Genomic DNA, 18,214 nt, shown 5'->3' on the forward strand with positions numbered 1-18,214 from the left:
TAGCAATGTCTTCATTGATGCTTGAAGCAAAATGACCTTTTGGCGATGGAAAGACACATTATATATGACAACCGACCTAAAACCTACATTCCTAAAGCAATATTCATTCCCTTTTGGCATTTCTACCATTATTCTTATAAATCCCATAATCAATATATATTTAATTTTTGAATGTATATTTGCTAAGTTAATATTAAGTCTTGTGAAATATTTTTGTAGAGCATTTTATTGAGGACGTTCCCTCGGGAAACAACGATTTAATTTTACTATATTTTTAATTGTAAATTTTTATTTTGTTAAGATTTTTATTATGAAAAATATTATTACCGATATTTTAGATTTATTTAATGGAACAGATTTGCTTCATATTCCTTTTATTTGACCGCTTTGTGACAGATGGCTCCTGCACTATGTATCGACATAGATTATTCGCTAGGGTCACTAATGTATGGACAAATGTAAGCTGATTAATGAATAAAACGGAATTGGTAAAGCTAAAGATGTATTTTATTTACTTTATTCTATTAAATATCTTACTATTCTCCTATGTCTTATTCTATTATGGCTTGGGTGCTTTCTTGTTGTGTCTGTCCTTTTCGTGAATGTTGGTATGTCAGTGTTCTTAAGTTTCTGTATTAAGTTATCATGAGGTGAAATCTGTAGAGTAATATGGGTAAGCAATTATTATTTTCTCTAGAGAGTTAATTTCTTTGTATGTTTATTTCGGTCGAACTTACGAATAAATACCATTTAAAATTACGACCACTTTTCTCATTTCTCTCTAAGGGCCAGTTGCATCAACCACATTTGACAGACACATCATTGTCACGCAGCAGACGTCTATGGAACTTCCCATACAATAAAATTTAACGAACGCTTTAACGGTGACAGACGGTTTCATGCAACCGGCCCTAAGTACGCTTAAATTCGATTAAAAGTGGTATTTGCTTAAAATTTTCGATGTATGTGGTGATGAAGCGACTGTGCAATACAAACCTATACTATGAAATCAGGGTTATAACACTTATAACCGAGATATTCGAAGTTCATCATTTGAGACTCTTTCTTTCACTCGAACAAAGACAATTAAAATGACAGAGAAAAACGCTTAGAATTTCGATTTTACCTGTTGTGGCCCTGACATTAAAAACTTAATTTCTTCCAAACGCTCTATACTCACTTTCTTACTATCAAAACTAACACACTTCTATTTCCACTAAAATTCCTCATAGGTCCCCAGCAGTGTTCCTCGACGATTCCATAGAAGTCGAGATAATCGACCAGCCCGACGAAGAATACGACCAGAACCTCGTAGAAGTTGTCGACGAGGCGGAACCCGAGTCTTTCATCGACCATAATCTTGTAGAAGTAGAAGCAGAGCCAGAGTCAGTCATTGACCAGAATCTTGTAGAAGTCGAGGCTGACCCTGAGTCAGTTATCGACCAGAACTTGGTAGAGGTGGACTTTGATGACTCAGGTCTGGGATCGCCTATGGACAAACCTGCGCTGCCGCCCAAACCTTTGTTGGATAGGTCCGCCTCTGTTAATTCTACTACGTATAATTTTGTCAAAAACTAGAAGAGTATTAACTTAATTATCGTGAAATAACACGAATTCCTATTAATGAAGTTACTAAGAATTAGAATTTCCGTGCCTTTGTTACTGCCACGGAACTAGATTTAGATGACATCTGTGGTTACTGCCCTGCACGATGTGCTTATATTTAATTTATCTATGTTTATCGGGTATTTTATACCTAAACTAGGTACTTCATGGCAAAATTACGATACTAAATTATAATGGCAGTAAAACCAGGAATCATTTATTCAATTTACAGATATCCTTTGCTAGCACTATTGCGGCATCTTAAACCTCGAGTATCGAACCAAATGAAAATCGTATTTTTATGTATGATTATTTATTTTGTAAAATATTGTATGCAAATATTTTGTAAGCAAAGATTTTAATACACAATTTTTCATTTTTATTTTATTACTTTATTTATCTCTCCCTTCTCTAAAAAGGAATACCTAAGGTCCCGTGAGATTTCAGAGGGCCTTCGGGTTTCGTGTAAGATCGTATATTGGACATTCCCGTAATTGTCGTTGTAAAATCAAAGGCCCTCTTGAAAGCTCACGCACTATTTCTATCGGAACCTACATGTTCTATGTATAGGGGATTTACTAAATAAGATAAGCTCGAACTGGCGTATCCGCATTTCCTTGTTTGGGAATAGTACACACACATTCCGGACAAATACAATTTCACTTGTACCTACTCCAGCGTAAGCACTTCAAATTGCTGTCATCATCGACAGACTTTTCAGATCGTACATTTTTTTGCATGTCTCTAGCACACTCCATATATGAAATGTCGTAGATAACGTCCTTACAGGCATCGCATTTGGTGTCCATTAGTCACAAATAATTGTAAACACAACACTGACAAGTACGTATGACACGTCCGTTCGCTACCGTGCGCGCGTGCGAAAAATATAACTACAGCTACAGGGTAAACTTCTCGTATTAACATGTTCACTGTCCACTTGTCCAGTTGCCCCACATATATCGCACGGCAAGTCTTATTGCAAAGCTGTATGGTTTACGATTCAGACAGACGGAGAACATGTTAAATGACAAACATTACTAAATAAAATCCAGTTTAATAGTTTGTGATGATTTAATTAAATAATCAATCCATAGCCGGCAACAAAATGTACAACATATTACTCTCATTTAATACACATGTACAATTTCAGACACTTCGATAGGCTCGAGAATCAAACAATAAAACCAATGTGATACAACGAAGAGCTACGGGCCTACCGCGAAAATGAAATTTTCATTGTTCTGTCTCAAAATATGCAAAAGTAAGTAGATACCACAGATGGAAGGAAGGTGATCGGCCATGCCGGGCCATTTGAATACGCCTGTCGCAAGTTCGCGAACCAACACACACACACATACTAGTAGATGGGCGCTTCTATTGGGCTATTGCGCAACATACGCGCATCATTTCCATGTCTGTGTACATTACATGCGAACGACCAGCGAGTCGTGTCATCACGCACGCACACAACTCTCAGTGAGCTAACAACTGATACACTCCGTTCTCTAGTATTACCTATATGCTCTGAGGTATCTACCTCGCATGTGCAGATAAACAATTTAGATTTTTGCAGTAGGCCCACTGACTTATCAGAGAGTAGAAAGTTATATTAGAGCGAAATTACTGCCACTTTTAAAGAGATTCAAACATGTCTGTTTATTTGCAATTTTAGTTGTAATAGCCAAGCTTTATTAAAATTAGTCGCCTATAACTGTCCACTCTCTGCTTTTACAATGTTTAAAAATTAAAATAAATAAAAATCGCCAATAAATAATATCATTCATTCAATCTGATATAATATTTTAGAGTTTAGCTAACGAAGATTTTAAGTCTAAATACTCTATCAAACTAGCTAGGGTACTATAATCGTTATAATTTATTTGACGTATAGCGTTGTTATGTTAAATCTTCGTTAACAAAACTAGGAACTCTAATCTCGTTTTCGACTTAGACAAAGTAAAAATACGGTTAAGTTAAAAACAGTTGTATGCATGTGTCTCAACTCAACATGTCAAACCTCTCTTAGTTCACAGAATTTAAAATAAAGTGAATAAATAAAATGTTTGAAATAGTAATTGTTTAAACCATTCAATAGTATTGCTTATATTATAACACATTGCAATAATAGGTTACCTTAATGTCCAATCTCACAACGCGATAATGAATCCAACAATGTTTGAATATTATAATAATTTATTTGCCATTTCATTCGTATGCACAACATTTACATTTGTCAACAACATGCGAGGAGCCAATAAACGTCACAAAAATAAACTTATAACAAAACGTAAATAATATGTACATAATTACATCGAGAACTTAACGATCAACTGCAAAACCTTTGTACATCGCAACAACTGGTCGACTCGGCGAATTAGACTATTCTAGTTAGTATATTGGCTATGATACTCGCTATTCCGTAAGAAATTTGGAATGTATTCGCTTTAAAAATATCAATTATAGTATTGTTTAGTTTATTAATAAAAAGATTTTCCTAGATTCACCGAGTATAACGCGGGGTGCGGACGCTCGCAGGACTATTCTAAAATCGCCCGCTAAAGTACTGGACAGTTGCTACAAGTCCTTGCTTGAAGAACGTTATCAACACGACTGAGCACTGAACCCGTTTACAATTGGCCAAGCTATACGGCGGCGGACGATACGATACGCAACTCTCTGTATAACATTAATACGGAATAGCGATCGGGGTTAGTTATTTATCGTTCGCCAAGGAGCATTTCATTGGCCACTTGTCTGCGGCCTCTGATCTCTTCAGAGACATGGTTTTTAGATATCATTTATAATTCTTTGATATGCCGCTAAGCGTTCCATATGACTTACAGTTTTTATCCTAGAATATTATTGCTAACAGTTTATTAAGACACTTTAATAATCAATAAGGAGAGAAAAAACCGAAGTCGCTAAAATACTATTTCGAGCGAGCGCCCGCACTCCGCGCTAGGATATTTCGCTAGATATACATATGTTATTCTGCATGTTAACATTAAAAATTGACTACAACATCCACAGTTGCTAAAAAATTACAAAGATTACAGTACTACTATTTACTCGCATTGTCAACTGTATTTTTCAAAAACTTTTGACATGCCTTTAAGAACTGGTAACCATACCTTACTGTTTTCTACCTCTAGAAGATCTCACGATTCTAATTATATGCCATTCAATAAACAGATATTGTTAAAGCGTATAAATGGTAGTACTGTAAATGAGTAACACGCCTACGCCTACCGCCTAAAGCCTTCCGTAAAAAAAATATTCACAATATTTTATAAGCTAATGTGATGGCAATTACCTTTCCCATAAAAAAAGTATTTACAATGTGCTACATTCGTTTCTCCGAAAACCCGGATGAATAAATTGATATTTAATACGCAGTTTCCGGAAATTATGAAAGATAAATAAAATATCCGTCACCTACGATGAAGAAAGAATTGTGATAAATATGTCGTTTGAATTCGAGATTTTCAGTAAAATCCTAGACGTTGGTAGCGAGCAACCAACCACTGACCTAGTAGGGCCCAGCCCTTATACAAAACATTGATTATACTAATCGCAACTAAAGTAACATACAGCTATGAATATCACTGTTAAGCTATGGTTTCCTAAGATAGAGGTGCCGTGTCACATAGTGACCGCCTCCAGACTACGAAACGAGACGACTTACGAAAGGAGACCCCACCACTACCTATGAAACCTCAGCTTATGTCAAGGCAGATTGCTTGACTGCCTAGGTCTACAGCCGACAACGAAAAATGTCTTAGACGCCTGTATTGAAATAACAACCTACTGTTTGCAAGTTAGCACCAGGCGTTTGACATATTTACGTGTCAACAATTTTTTCCAAAACTTTAAGAATTAGTATCATGTGTTAAGATGCCTCTGTACATTTTGGCTAAAACATCATGTATATTTGAGCATTCATGACACTAAAACAGCTTCAGTAGCGTGGGACAAACATACAGACAAAATAGGACAACGATAGCTAGCTATCTTACTTCTATATTTAAAAAATGAACTCTTAATAAATTAATTCATTTGCATTTTACAACAACTTCTGTGTTGTATACTGTGGTTGAATAAATATAAAATAAACTTTGTTCTGTGCGAAATAAAGTTTATATTTATTTGAATACGCCACGCCACTACGAAAAATATACGTTTGAGTAATAAAATACAAGTGGTATTATTAAAAATAATAAAAAACCATACATTGGAATTAACTCCACCTGTATTCTACTTTACAAAGTATCAAACATGTCAGGTATTGTCAAAAACATTTTCATCATTGATAAAATATCAATATTTAATTTCAAATGTCATTTTGATATAACACTTGTCATAAATGAAAAGTGAACTTGAGTTCATCAGTTGATTGTTATGTCAAAATAATCGTCAACTTCACTTCTCATGAAAGACAACCGGGTTAATTTCAACTTATCATAAGTATGTCAACACAATTTCGTCCATGTTACATATATTTTGCCGAGAACATGACAAAATAAACAGGACTAAATTGCAATATTTCACCTAATTCACCAATCGCGCCGAATTATGTCTACTTAACCACATAACGCATTGCATTCATACCTGTAGTGAAAAAAAAAGAAAATTAAACAAAACTAAAATAAAAATAACAATAAAAAAAACGGAAATATTTTTGAAATTTGAAATAATTATTGCAATTATGTCCAACAAATATTTTACATGGATTTACTATACATATATTGTATTTATAAATACAATATTTTATTGATATGATTTATGTCTGTATAACTATAATACATACATATACATTATTGTACATACAAAGCGTCTTGGGTGTGGTAAGTATATAATAAAATCATGATCATATGAAACAAAGTATAAAAATGACACGTAAAAAAACTAATAACATAATATGTATTTCAATACTATATTTGTCATCCTTATAGAACCAATACCTACACGCAATACGAAACGAAACTTGAAACTTCTTTCTGTTTCTTTAATTTTAATAGAAAAACTTCCGAACTCAAGGTTCAAAACAGACAAGATTTGTCTATTATAGAGACTTAAGGTGCATATTGCAAGATGTGTAAAGTGTAAGACACATTCATTTATCGAATTTGAGGTCAATCAGTCAATCACATAACGCTTAGAGCCCATTTAAGCGATACGAGAACTCGCTTGCGAGTTTTTTTGTTATATTTGATGATTGTATTGAATTGAGTATGTAACCTGAACAGTCCGCAATGTAACAAAAATCGCATGCGATTACCCGTATCGTTTAATGGGTCCTTAGGAGAGGGGAAGTTACGCTGTCAAACTAAGCGTAAAATATTTCCTACTCTTTAAGTCTCTCTTATAAACAAAAGTTTCATAATTTCAGTATCTTTTTCTACGTGTCAGGATGTTAAAACAGTGGAGAAGTTTCAAGGCCCGTTGCCCCATAGTGCGACGCCATACGCGCTCGCTCGCATTACCTGTCATGGTGTTTGTCGAGAAGATATTCCTTGAGCCGCCGCACCAGGTGCTCGGACAGCTGAGTGACTTCGGGCCACTGCTTCAGGACCATCACGCCGACCATCACGGCCAGGCTTGTTGTTAGGACTCGTACTCTGGAAGTAAAGGTTTTTTTTTGCTTGGTTGGATAAAGTGCTTTTGTAATGCGGACTGCAAAGGAATGGAATGCGCTCCCACCATCATGGAATGGTATGTGTTCCCAGAAAAATACGACCTCGGTCTCTTTAAAGTAAGAGTGAATAGGCTATTACTGAATCGGTGAGCTCCATCTTAGACTCTGTCTTCACTTCCCATCAGGTGTGACTAGGGTCAATCGCCGATCAGTGCATAATAAAAATAAAAAAAATAAAAAAGTGCAGGATGTAAACGACGGTAATGGCGGAGTTATTTGTTCCGTTACGACCAATCTCAAAATTCTGATCATTTAAAAATATTTTAAGCAGGTTTCTCACGTGTTAAGTCTATATAACGACTGTATGCGTCGCGCTTTCGACACGTAAAGGCGGGGGAGCTACTCTTGAGAAAGATCCTCGGAAATGGATCGAAACATGTCGAACGTTATATCGACTTAACACGGGAGTAACGCGCTTAAAATATTTCAGTCTCACGGGAGTTTTATAGTTAAAATTCTGATGAATGTGTAACGTGGGGTGAGTTAGCAATATACTTACTTAGTTTTTGACACACTTGCAATATAAAAAAATATGTAAAAACATAAAAAAAAGTTAAATATTAATAATACTACTAGAAATTACAGAACTCCCCAGGGAGAACGATTTTTCTATAACTCCCACGCCGCCTCCATGCAATTGCACATTTACTGTGGGAGTTTAATTACTATTTAACGTTGTACAAAACACTTCAACCCGAACAACAAAGTCAATCAGCTTAAATAATCAATCTTCAATATAAAGCCAACTTGCATGCGCGTTTGCGCTGCAAAAGTGCACGGAGAAATTATGAATGAATTTATTGATAAATTCGTCATGAACTTTTGCAGCTGATAGTACCTATGGATGCAGCGCGTTTTCACTTTTAGGTAGTCAATATCCCTCTCGGGTTGAGATAAGTCGACTAGTAGAAGTGACACATACCTAGCAGAAAGGGCATGGCCACATCAGTAATGCTTGCCATAAGCAACAACGCTAGCTGTAGCAAAGTTAGCGCGACGTTGAGCAGCTTCAAAGGCAGTAATCGTGGAGCTATCGCAGCGCCACCTATAGTTTAATTTAAGGTTACACATACCTAGCGCGCAGGAAGCTATTTGTAGTTGCTATGCTAGTTGTAGTAACGTGAGCGCCACATTGAGTAGCTTCACTAGCAGTAATTTTGGAGCTATCGCAGCGCCTACAGTTCTAGTTAAGGTTGTTACACATACCTAGTGCGCAGGAAGGGCATGGCCACACCAGCAATAGTTGCCATAAGCAACAACGCTAGCTGCAGTAGCGTGAGCGCCACATTCAGCAGCTTCACCAGCAGTAGTCTCGGCGGGAGAGCAGCCACGCCCGCGTCCCCGCCCGCGCCGCCGCCCCCGGCGACTCCGCCGGCCATCCATTGTTCTAATTTGCTAATCTACAAAAAAAAATACTAGTCAAAAGGGTCTACTTAGGCCTATTATAGATAAAGATACGATAAGATAAATTTATTTCATTGAAAAAAAAAAAACATTTACAGTGAATTCATCTTTACTCGTCCAATCATGTAAACAAAAGAAACGTCAAATGTGGCCAAAGACAATTACTAATCATTGGAAATGTCGATAAAATTATGTAATAACGGTAAGTTGTAATCCCAACATTACGATTCATTGACAATAATAGACTTAGTAATGTCAGGGGTTTTTGATGTCACCCGTTCGTATGATAAAAATGATATTTTTAAGTGGTTTTTTGATTGTTTTCAATACTTTGTGTGTGTGTTTTTAAATATATAATAACATTTTAAGTGATGATTAATGTGTAATTCCAGAGAAAACTGATTTAATGTTTTCCAGCAGTGTTAGTTTACATGATTGGACAACTGTATCTTATTTATTTTATTTTAAATATGATCATAGACAACATGCCGTCAAAAAGGCAGGCATTCAGACCTATGATCAAAGATATATGATGGGTCTTATAAAACATAAATATCATAGGAAATTCTTACACAAATTAACTAAGCTCAAGAAGGCTTGGGTGACTAAATGGACGTCGTCTGTTGATCATCTAAAATACAGTCGAGCGGATAGGAGTAGACCTCTGTGAGCTCAACATGATACCGCTCAAGGACGAGCAAAGTAGCATGCTTTTATGATAGCGCCAGAGTTATTTTTCGGGTGATCGCGTCAACCGAGTGGGCAAGTAAAACCAAAATTAAAGCACTGATTACATTCAAAGATCCTTATTAATACAAATTGTCATGTGTATGAATTTTAATCTGGAATATTTGTTGATGACAAACACTACTGTGAGTGTGCATGGGAAAACGACCCACTTTGTCGATTGCTATAAAGCCGCTTTGTCAGTTTATTCATATAAAGATACAAGTAAATCTCGCCTTAATGGTAACAGACAAAGTGGGACGTTTTACTAAACACACACAATTATTTGAAGTTTATTATTAAAGTATTTGGTATATTATAAACCAAATGTCACAACATTAAAGTGTTTAGTTATACACTTACTTTAGTTTGACAGAGATCGAGCGCCTCGTGTATATCCCGTATCCTCTCTTCGCTTTGATATTGCACCTTCTCTTCTACGTCCGTTAACGCTTGCTTTAGATTTTCAACCTAAAATAAAATTGTCTTGGATTACGACACACATTAGTATTAACAGTATTTCAGAAAGAAATAAATTATGTCACAAGGAATCAAAATGACATATTTACGGCTAGGGTGTTGAGGTTATAAAGGGAATCAATACAAGTAGCAATGCAAGAAGCTTGTAGCTAATAACTTGACTTTGTATTCAGCTGACGAAGCCTGCGTTGCGGATTTGAGAATATGGTCTCTGAATAAACAGAAGTAATTTAATATTTAAAAAAAAATACAAGTCTAAATGTAAAAAAAAAATGTGTAGGGTGCATTGGGGTAGGTTCGAAAGTCGTTTAATTTCGTAAGTCACATAAAAGTCACCATTATTTCCATCATATCAAGATTCCCCTTTCGAAATTACCCGAGCATTTCTGTGCTTCGAAATGGCACCCTACAAAAAATTACATTCTAGTCTTACCCCCTTATTCATAAACGTTCACTAAAGTTATCAAGCCAATAAAGTTCGTTTGTCCCTTTCCGTACTAGTATTAAAATTTCAGTACTAGTATTAATATAGCAGCTAAAATATATTGGTTAATACAATAAATAATAATTAAAAGTATTATAAGCATTTAGTTTATATAAAGTAAATTAATTAGCTTATTTATTAGCTTATTAATAATAATAAAAAATAGATATACCTATGTAAAATTTCTTTGAAAAATTAGATTATTAGGACTGTTAGTTATGGAGGAGCGGGGTATCCCAATACAGGTCTACTTACCTAAAGGGAAGTCCCAACCACTGATGGCAATATTGTAAACCTTTTTCAAGGAAAATAAAATATTTTTCATTTTCATTTTTCATTTCCGATGTATTGGTGTAACAGAAAGGGACAAACGAACTTTATCGGCTTGATAACGACAGTGAACGTGTAAATAAGGGCCTAAGGCGTTAGAATAGAAAAGTGTCACTTTGATCACACCTAGCAGGAAATGGTGTTTCGAAATGGTGATAAGAAAAAATACAAACGCTATACATTAACCAAACGTTTACAACAATTTTGCGTGCAGAATAATAAATATTATTATTTATTTATTGGAAAACCAACAGCACATGAAACATGTTAACAGAAACAATAGAAACAGGAGGCCAATTACAGGTTCTCACAGATAGAAATCTTATAGAAATTAACTTCACAATTTACAGGAATATTTAAGGTAGGGAGAGGAGAGGATGTTCGTACCTCGTTCTGATGTAGTTCAGTGAGATCGTTGATTTGCTCTTCTAACCGCTCAGTCTTGAACCTTTCTTCCTGCAACCGCTCGGTAAGGTCTGACACCTCTTGTGATAGATTCTGTATAAGAAAACAGTTTATTAGTTACGAAGAAAAATATGCTAATCAGTTAGCAGAGTCAATACACCTTCAATGTCATATTCCATATCAGATTAAAATTATAGTTAAAAATCTATCCAATGGCGCTAGGGGACCACCAAGGGATTGACATGAAACTAGACGGTATTGACGGAGTGAAGTACGCTGGCAGCGATTTGAAATTTGCCCACGAGGGGTTTGTAGCGCCACCTACTTCTAGTTTTGCTCTTTATGTACACTTCTTATACATAAAGATGTTTCTCCTTTTCTTTTTGCATTCCATAGCTTAGTCCTACTTTAATGACAATTTCCGCATTTTGATAACGGTCCACTACATTATCACTCCGGTCAAAAATAATTTGGAAATGGGATAAGTAGATGTTCAGCCAGTATTTAAAATCGAACCTTAAGCGCGTCGAGTTTCTCTGCCAGCCTCTCATAGTCCTCCCGACGAGCGGCCAGCTCGCTTAGTACTGGTTTGATGCTGAGCGCCGCCTCTGATAGGTTGTTGGACCCTGGCCTGTATCTACCCCACTGTAATATTGCTTGTAGTAAGACTGCGTTTATTAGAATCGAACCTTAAGCGCGTCGAGTTTCTCTGCCAGCCTCTCATAGTCCTCCCGACGAGCGGCCAGCTCGCTTAGTATTGGTTTGATGCTGAGCGCCGCCTCTGATAGGTTGTTGGACCCTGGCCTGTATCTACCCCACTGTAATATTGCTTGTAGTAAGACTGCGTTTATTAGAATCGAACCTTAAGCGCGTCGAGTTTCTCTGCCAGCCTCTCATAGTCCTCCCGACGTGCGGCCAGCTCGCTGAGTATTGGTTTGATGCTGAGCGCCGCCTCTGATAGGTTGTTGGAGCCCGGCTGCGGATATCTATCAAGAAAACATTAATTTTACAAAACGTACACTTCAACAATAGGCTAGTTTCCTATACTAAAAATAAAATATTTTAAGCAGTGCACGAAATAAAGCACCCAAAAGAAAAATATGGACAGTATAATATAGTTATTTTTAAACATAATTTCTATTTAATAAGCCAAAGAGAGAATTATACAGTAAATGAATTGACCGTGACGTCACTCCTCACGATTTCATATGAATTCCATATTAGCAAATCGTTTTGACAGTTCTTAAAAAGAAGCTGATTTGAATGGTTGCTAATTATCTAACATTTGGAGGGAATAAAATAGTAAATTAAGGCTAATGTTTTTTTTGTGGTGTGAAAGTTTGTGACAGCCCTTTACAAACTTTCTAATTTTTATTTTAGTACCTATTCAATAAATAGGCGCGAGTATTAAATCAAAATCTTGAGATTCACTAGAACACGATTCAGGGGAGAACTCCAGTGGCCCGTTTCTCGAAAGCTACAAGCCTTGTATTACAAGTGTGTTTCCATGACAACTCATACGATTTGACAGTTCGCGCACTTGTAATACAAGGCTTGTACATGTACCTTTCCAGAAACGGGCCCCAGGACAAAGAAAGTCGTAGCTCGGGGCAAGGTGCTTCTCGCAAGTTTATCCTGCTTTGGACACTCGTGAGTCTTCAGACACGCCTTAAGGTGGAACTAGGCAAGATGGATACTTACACAGCTCCTTCACTGGTCACGCTGCTACTGGGCGACGCTTCAGGGGAAAACTTCGGGGCAGGAGATGTGGCGGCGCGGGGTAAAGTGGACCCCCTCGGAGCGGCCTCGCCTGCCTCGGACGCTCGCGAGCCTTCGGACGATGCGTTCGCTGGATGTTGTAGAAACACTCAATACTGGGTGGTGGGTGCCTTATGAGACCATACGTGGTAACATCGAAAAATATTAACTCATTCATTACCAAAAAATGCCAGAAACCGGACGTTACCTATAGGTTACAACCGTCATTGTATGGCGATAACCCGCCTAGTGGGTAGTCCGGAGTCTGAGCAGTTCACGAGTGCCTACCAGGCGGATACTCGGATGCGAAAGTATTAAAGTTTTTTTTTTTAAACGATTTAACGTTCTCATTGATAAATAACTGAAGTTAAGTTGGTCTCATAAAGCAATTATTTAGCCACGAAATGAAAATCAAATAACATTAATCGTAATTCAAAATTGGTACAATTTGTACATTGTACATGGTACATATGTAATATTGTAGGTACATATTTGAATGTGTTTGATACTAAAAAAACTTAGTGTACGTGTTAAAATACGTTCTTATAATCGTGATAATCAAATTCTGTTGTTTATACGTACATATGTAATATTGTAGGTACATATTTGAATGTGTTTGATACTAAAAAACTAGTGTACGTTAAAATACGTTCTTATAATCGTGATATTCAAATTCTGTATTATCTCGTTACTTACTCACGGCCATCATGGTCCCACCGCTGGGCGAGTAACTATAAACATCGCCGTGTCTATTTTATTTATACGGGAGTGATTATCTTTTGTTCGTTTTTGAGCATTGTTACCCCACACAACATGTACGGAAAATGGTAACAAAATAAGAAAAAATCGTATGGGACAAAATGTTTAACTACTATGATTGAAAAACGCTAGTGATTCCGAGTAGAAATAGCATAATTTTTTTCAACAATATCAAATTTCATAAAAGGGGCGAAAAAAAAAGAAACGTTCTTTTATAGCCGATAGCTCATAGCTTACTAGCTCTCGGTGGGACCAGTGCCTTAGCACCTATTTTTTTTTTCATTATAATTACACATTATGTTAGTAACAGTAAAAGTGGCTAAGAAACAGTGTGTTATATTTTTTATATATGTACATAATACTGTGCGTTATAAATATTATCAGTTTATTTGCAGCAAGCAAATGAATATTGCTTAAAGTAATTGTGTGTTATAGCGTGAAAATTAGCAAAGCGAAGATTTGAAAACTTGATATTATAAATTGTAAGACGTCTTACACGAAAACCTCACTTTGTAGACCGCTGGTAATGGTGAGGAAAAAGATTTTTTTTTAATTTTTCATCTTTTATAACCCATAAATCTAGTATTATAAAATATGTTCCCCGAAAATAGAAAAGTGACTTATTTCTTCTCTAAAGGATATGGCACATTTATTTCTGTTAGCTTTTCAAAAATAAAAAATGAGTAGAGACATAGCTAAGTTCGCAGCGATTTAGACTATTTTTAAAAATCAAGCTTTTATTAAATTATTTATTGAATCTTCATTGCAAAAAATAAAAGTGTACACAAGGCGGACTGAATGCTATAAGGAATTCTCTACCAGTCTCTATCTTGTAAATTATGACGTTTACTCTTGCTCGCGTGAGTCTATCAAAATCGCTGCGAACTTATCTTGGTACGATTTTCCATTTCCTTATTAGGTGATGAGGAAAGCATCTTTGTAATTTTGTATTAAGCTTAGAAATAAATATATTTTGTTTCATCTACAGACAGCATCAAAAATGGTTATATGTATATTCAAAATTGTGTCGCTTAACTTCAAAACTGGGTAAATCCATTCTGCTGTAAGGCTTATCAGATCATATTATATTATTTTATACATTCAACCTTAAAGCAGAATGGAGTTACCCTAGTTTGAAGTTAAGCGACACAATTGTTTTTATGTTTTGCTGCTGTACGCTGGTAAGCAAATCTCATTATACTGTAGCAGTAGCGCAGCTGGTATTTACCTCTCAGTTCCGCGTGTGGAGGGGCTGGCGTGCAAGAAAGAGACAACACGGTAAAGCAACCAAACTCACGACACGCTCCAAATGATTGCGTTGTACAGCTCATGAAGTATAGACAGATGACTATTGCAAGTATGGATATGAAGAGAATCTAATTTTTCATACAGATTTCAAATACTGGGCGAAGATTATCTACGCATTTTATGACAAAAATGAGACAAAGGCCCTGATATTTTGTACAATTTTCTAAATACTATACTCGATTACATTGCACTGGCGTTATTTTTACATCAGCATTATGGAATTTGTTCAAATCCGTATGAAAAATTAAATAATACGTCAGAATATCGGCAATTATGGTTTTTTTTTTAAATTTGATATTATAATGTAAAGTAGGTACACCTACTTCACGTTATAATATCAAATTTCACTTCCAGAGGTCGGTTCTCTAGGTCAGATTTTTTATATTTAGTTTTAGCATTAATTTTATATTTTTTAATAGTTGTAAATAAATTCTCGGTACATACTTTAATTTGTACATATTTTATCAACTAACCCCCTCATTCATAAACGTTCTCTAAACTTTATCAAGCCTATAAAGTTCGTTTGTCCCTTTCCGACGTATTGGTGTGATAGAAAAGGACAAACGAACCTTATCGGCTTGATAACTTTAGAGTACGTTTATGAATAAGGGGGAAAGGGTCTTTAGATAACTTTTTGAGCACCAATAATAGTTTGAGACTGTGATCTTTTGCTTTTACAACCGCTATCAGATATATGGGAGCGGTCAAGGTGCTCACAAATATCTGACCAAGCCTCTTTGTCAAGGCGATACGGCGTGTTCAGATATTTATGCACGCCCCGGCCGCTCAGATATAACTGATACGACTGTACAGTAAACGGCCATTAAGAATGCACATTGGTTATTCGTCTTCGTAGAGCGTTGTCTCTTTCTTGCTTATGTGACGTTAAATTGTCTCTTTCCAAAGACCGATGTGCATTCTTTATGGCCGTGTACTAATGATGGTTGCGTGTGCGTCACATGAGAACAAACGGCGTTCAAAAAGTTGACTAAGACGCGCATCACAACATTAAATCTGCATCATCCATAGGGCCATTTTTTCAAAGTTGTCCAGCCTATTTGTTTTTGGATTTGGAAATTTTTATATGGTTTCAACTCAGAATCGCGAGCTCTTTCAATTCTTATAGGAGAAAAAAAATGTCCTAAGGTTTTTTCCCCATTCCGTTACAATTTTTTCATACATTTTGTATGGCGGTAACGGAATGGAAGGTTTGAAAAATGTATGGAAATCTTAGGGCATTTTTTTTTCTCTTATCAGAATCGAAAGACCTCGCGATTCTGAGTATGAATCGCGTAAAAAATACCCATGTTATAAAAAAAGTGGGGCGGACGGACAACTTTGAAAAAAAAAATGGCCCATAAAACTCGTAACAGCCATGGGATAGTCAGTTTGAATTTGGACCTTTTTGCATGATAATACTGTTGACAATTGAATGGGTTCTCCAATGGTTTTTAAGACTTTTATTAAAGATGAGTCAGAAAGGATATAACTAATTAACGGTGTAGGTAACGTGCAAAATAACGAAGAGTATTGCATAAGTTGTTTTTGTGGTTTGAAAAGCTAAAATTAGTTATGTGTGTGACTAAATATGATTAGAGAGAAGTATGGAATGTTAATGTAGTATGCGTATGACATGAATAACATATACATTATAAATATAAATAAATACTATACATATGAATATATTTACAAGACCTAATCAAATTGGCCATATGAAACTGTAGTAAAGAACAATAAAAAAGTGATTAATTTGCATGATTACTCAGTAATTTATATTAAATATAATAATTTGAGAACCTTGTTTAAAATTATTTTCATTAAAAGTATCGTTTATCTAATAAGGACCGTCATGGTCGTAAAGACTAATGCCTACGCCAAATCATGAAATTAATATTCAATACGCGAACATAAAATATAAAAATTTTACCTTCCAATAAAATTTGTATTATTTTGCCTGGTATATCCGAGGTCTTTATAGAGAGTACGTCGTAGACGTCGCATCGGACCGATAGATGGCGCCATCGTTCGTTGTAAGTCGCTCCGGCGTCTCACCGCCGCGATGTTGGTAGTCCCGTTTTTTTCCCCACCTGCAACACAAGGCCCCCCGCGCCCCGACTCGCCACCAGCCACCCTCATTGTTGAGGAGAAGTGCCGACGGTATATTAAGCCTACCAGGAAGGCATCACTCAGACCTCGGATATACCAGGCAAAATAATACAAATTTTATTGGAAGGTAAAATTTTTATATTATTTGTGCCGTTTGTATATCCGAGGTCTTTATAGAGACCTGTTTATTATCTCCTGGTGGCGAGTCAGCTGGCGCGCAAGCCTTTGGTAGCCCTATTGGCATAGCATAGAAGAATAAGTGAATCAGTTGAACCGATTTGACAGATGTATCAGTCGAAATAGCCTTCGATCCGCGAATATCTCGGTGCCAGAAACGCATAAAGAGATTTTCGTGATGACGTTTAGCTTTAGTCAGCGAATAGTTAGAGAAATGACATTATTATACATCGCAGATCAAAACCAAAAAAAAAAAAGATGTAGGCGAGGCTGACTTGAACAAGATACAAAAACCTTAGATACACTATTATTATTAACAGACACGTTATTTTATCAGGTTATAAACCCAATTTCAGACACAAAGTGTGGAAATTAACTGTAAAAGTAGTGTAACTATCTGTACTGTAGCAGGGTAACGTAATTGATACTGCTTTTGTCAACCCTTCGTAAAAATTATCTAAATCAATATTAGCTTTGATATGACTATTTAAAGTCCAACGTCTTACGTCCATATCAAACACAGAAAAAGGTCATCACTCACGTGCCCAAGGGCTATTTGTTACAATACTGGTATTTTCGATCAGACTATTTCGCGTCAAGCGAGCGCGGTTGCAAGCGAGACTCCTGAACTCTGAACTCTTTTTAGTGAGGGCATTTGAGGATACCGATCGCTCGGTAAGACTAGCCTAGAAGATGAAAAGTACGAGCGCTGTCGATTGCTACTACACTGGACGGAGGTATCAGTCGATTTCTTTAAGTCAGTCATTGACTCTTAGGGTAATCCATTACCTAATCCAAAACCCGATGCGACGGATTTCTACTTCGTGCAATGAAGGTCGACAGAGTAGACTGAGAGGTGGAGACGTCAGTGTCGCATCGCTGGTGGTTGCTGAACACGTCGTGGTAGCAGGTCAAGGGGTGAATTTAACACCGCCACACATGCGCGCTTTAAGAGCGTAGGCGGAGCGCAATAA

At 36.4% G+C, this 18,214-nt stretch overlaps 2 protein-coding genes across 8 annotated transcripts in view; one reads left to right on the plus strand and one right to left on the minus strand.

The window, feature by feature from the left end:
* LOC125237578 (plastin-2) overlaps window positions 1–1,669 on the plus strand; it is an 82,121-nt gene extending 80,452 nt beyond the window's left edge. For all 3 annotated transcript variants that reach the window (XM_048144705.1, XM_048144706.1, XM_048144707.1), the window contains exon 15: window positions 1,233–1,669. In XM_048144705.1, coding sequence (XP_048000662.1) covers window positions 1,233–1,578 — 346 coding nt within the window. In that variant the 3' untranslated portion in view covers window positions 1,579–1,669. The remainder of the gene's footprint in view (window positions 1–1,232) is intronic.
* Window positions 1,670–2,660: 991 nt separating this feature from the next.
* Window positions 2,661–18,214, minus strand: part of LOC125237411 (transmembrane and coiled-coil domains protein 2) — a 91,598-nt gene continuing 76,044 nt past the window's right edge. For 3 of the 5 annotated variants that reach the window (XM_048144456.1, XM_048144458.1, XM_048144454.1), the window contains exons 11-18: window positions 14,878–14,901; window positions 12,834–12,981; window positions 11,995–12,118; window positions 11,115–11,225; window positions 9,797–9,904; window positions 8,510–8,703; window positions 7,092–7,226; window positions 2,661–6,216 (exon numbers count right to left, since the gene is read on the minus strand). In XM_048144456.1, the coding sequence (XP_048000413.1) occupies window positions 6,189–6,216; window positions 7,092–7,226; window positions 8,510–8,703; window positions 9,797–9,904; window positions 11,115–11,225; window positions 11,995–12,118; window positions 12,834–12,981; window positions 14,878–14,901 (872 nt within the window). In that variant the 3' untranslated portion in view covers window positions 2,661–6,188. The remainder of the gene's footprint in view (window positions 6,217–7,091; window positions 7,227–8,509; window positions 8,704–9,796; window positions 9,905–11,114; window positions 11,226–11,994; window positions 12,119–12,833; window positions 12,982–14,877; window positions 14,902–18,214) is intronic. The other 2 variants (XM_048144459.1, XM_048144457.1) reach the window with 2 other exon arrangements.

The sequence above is a fragment of the Leguminivora glycinivorella genome, chromosome 21 (assembly GCF_023078275.1).
Source record: "Leguminivora glycinivorella isolate SPB_JAAS2020 chromosome 21, LegGlyc_1.1, whole genome shotgun sequence".
Classification (NCBI taxonomy): domain Eukaryota; kingdom Metazoa; phylum Arthropoda; class Insecta; order Lepidoptera; family Tortricidae; genus Leguminivora; species Leguminivora glycinivorella.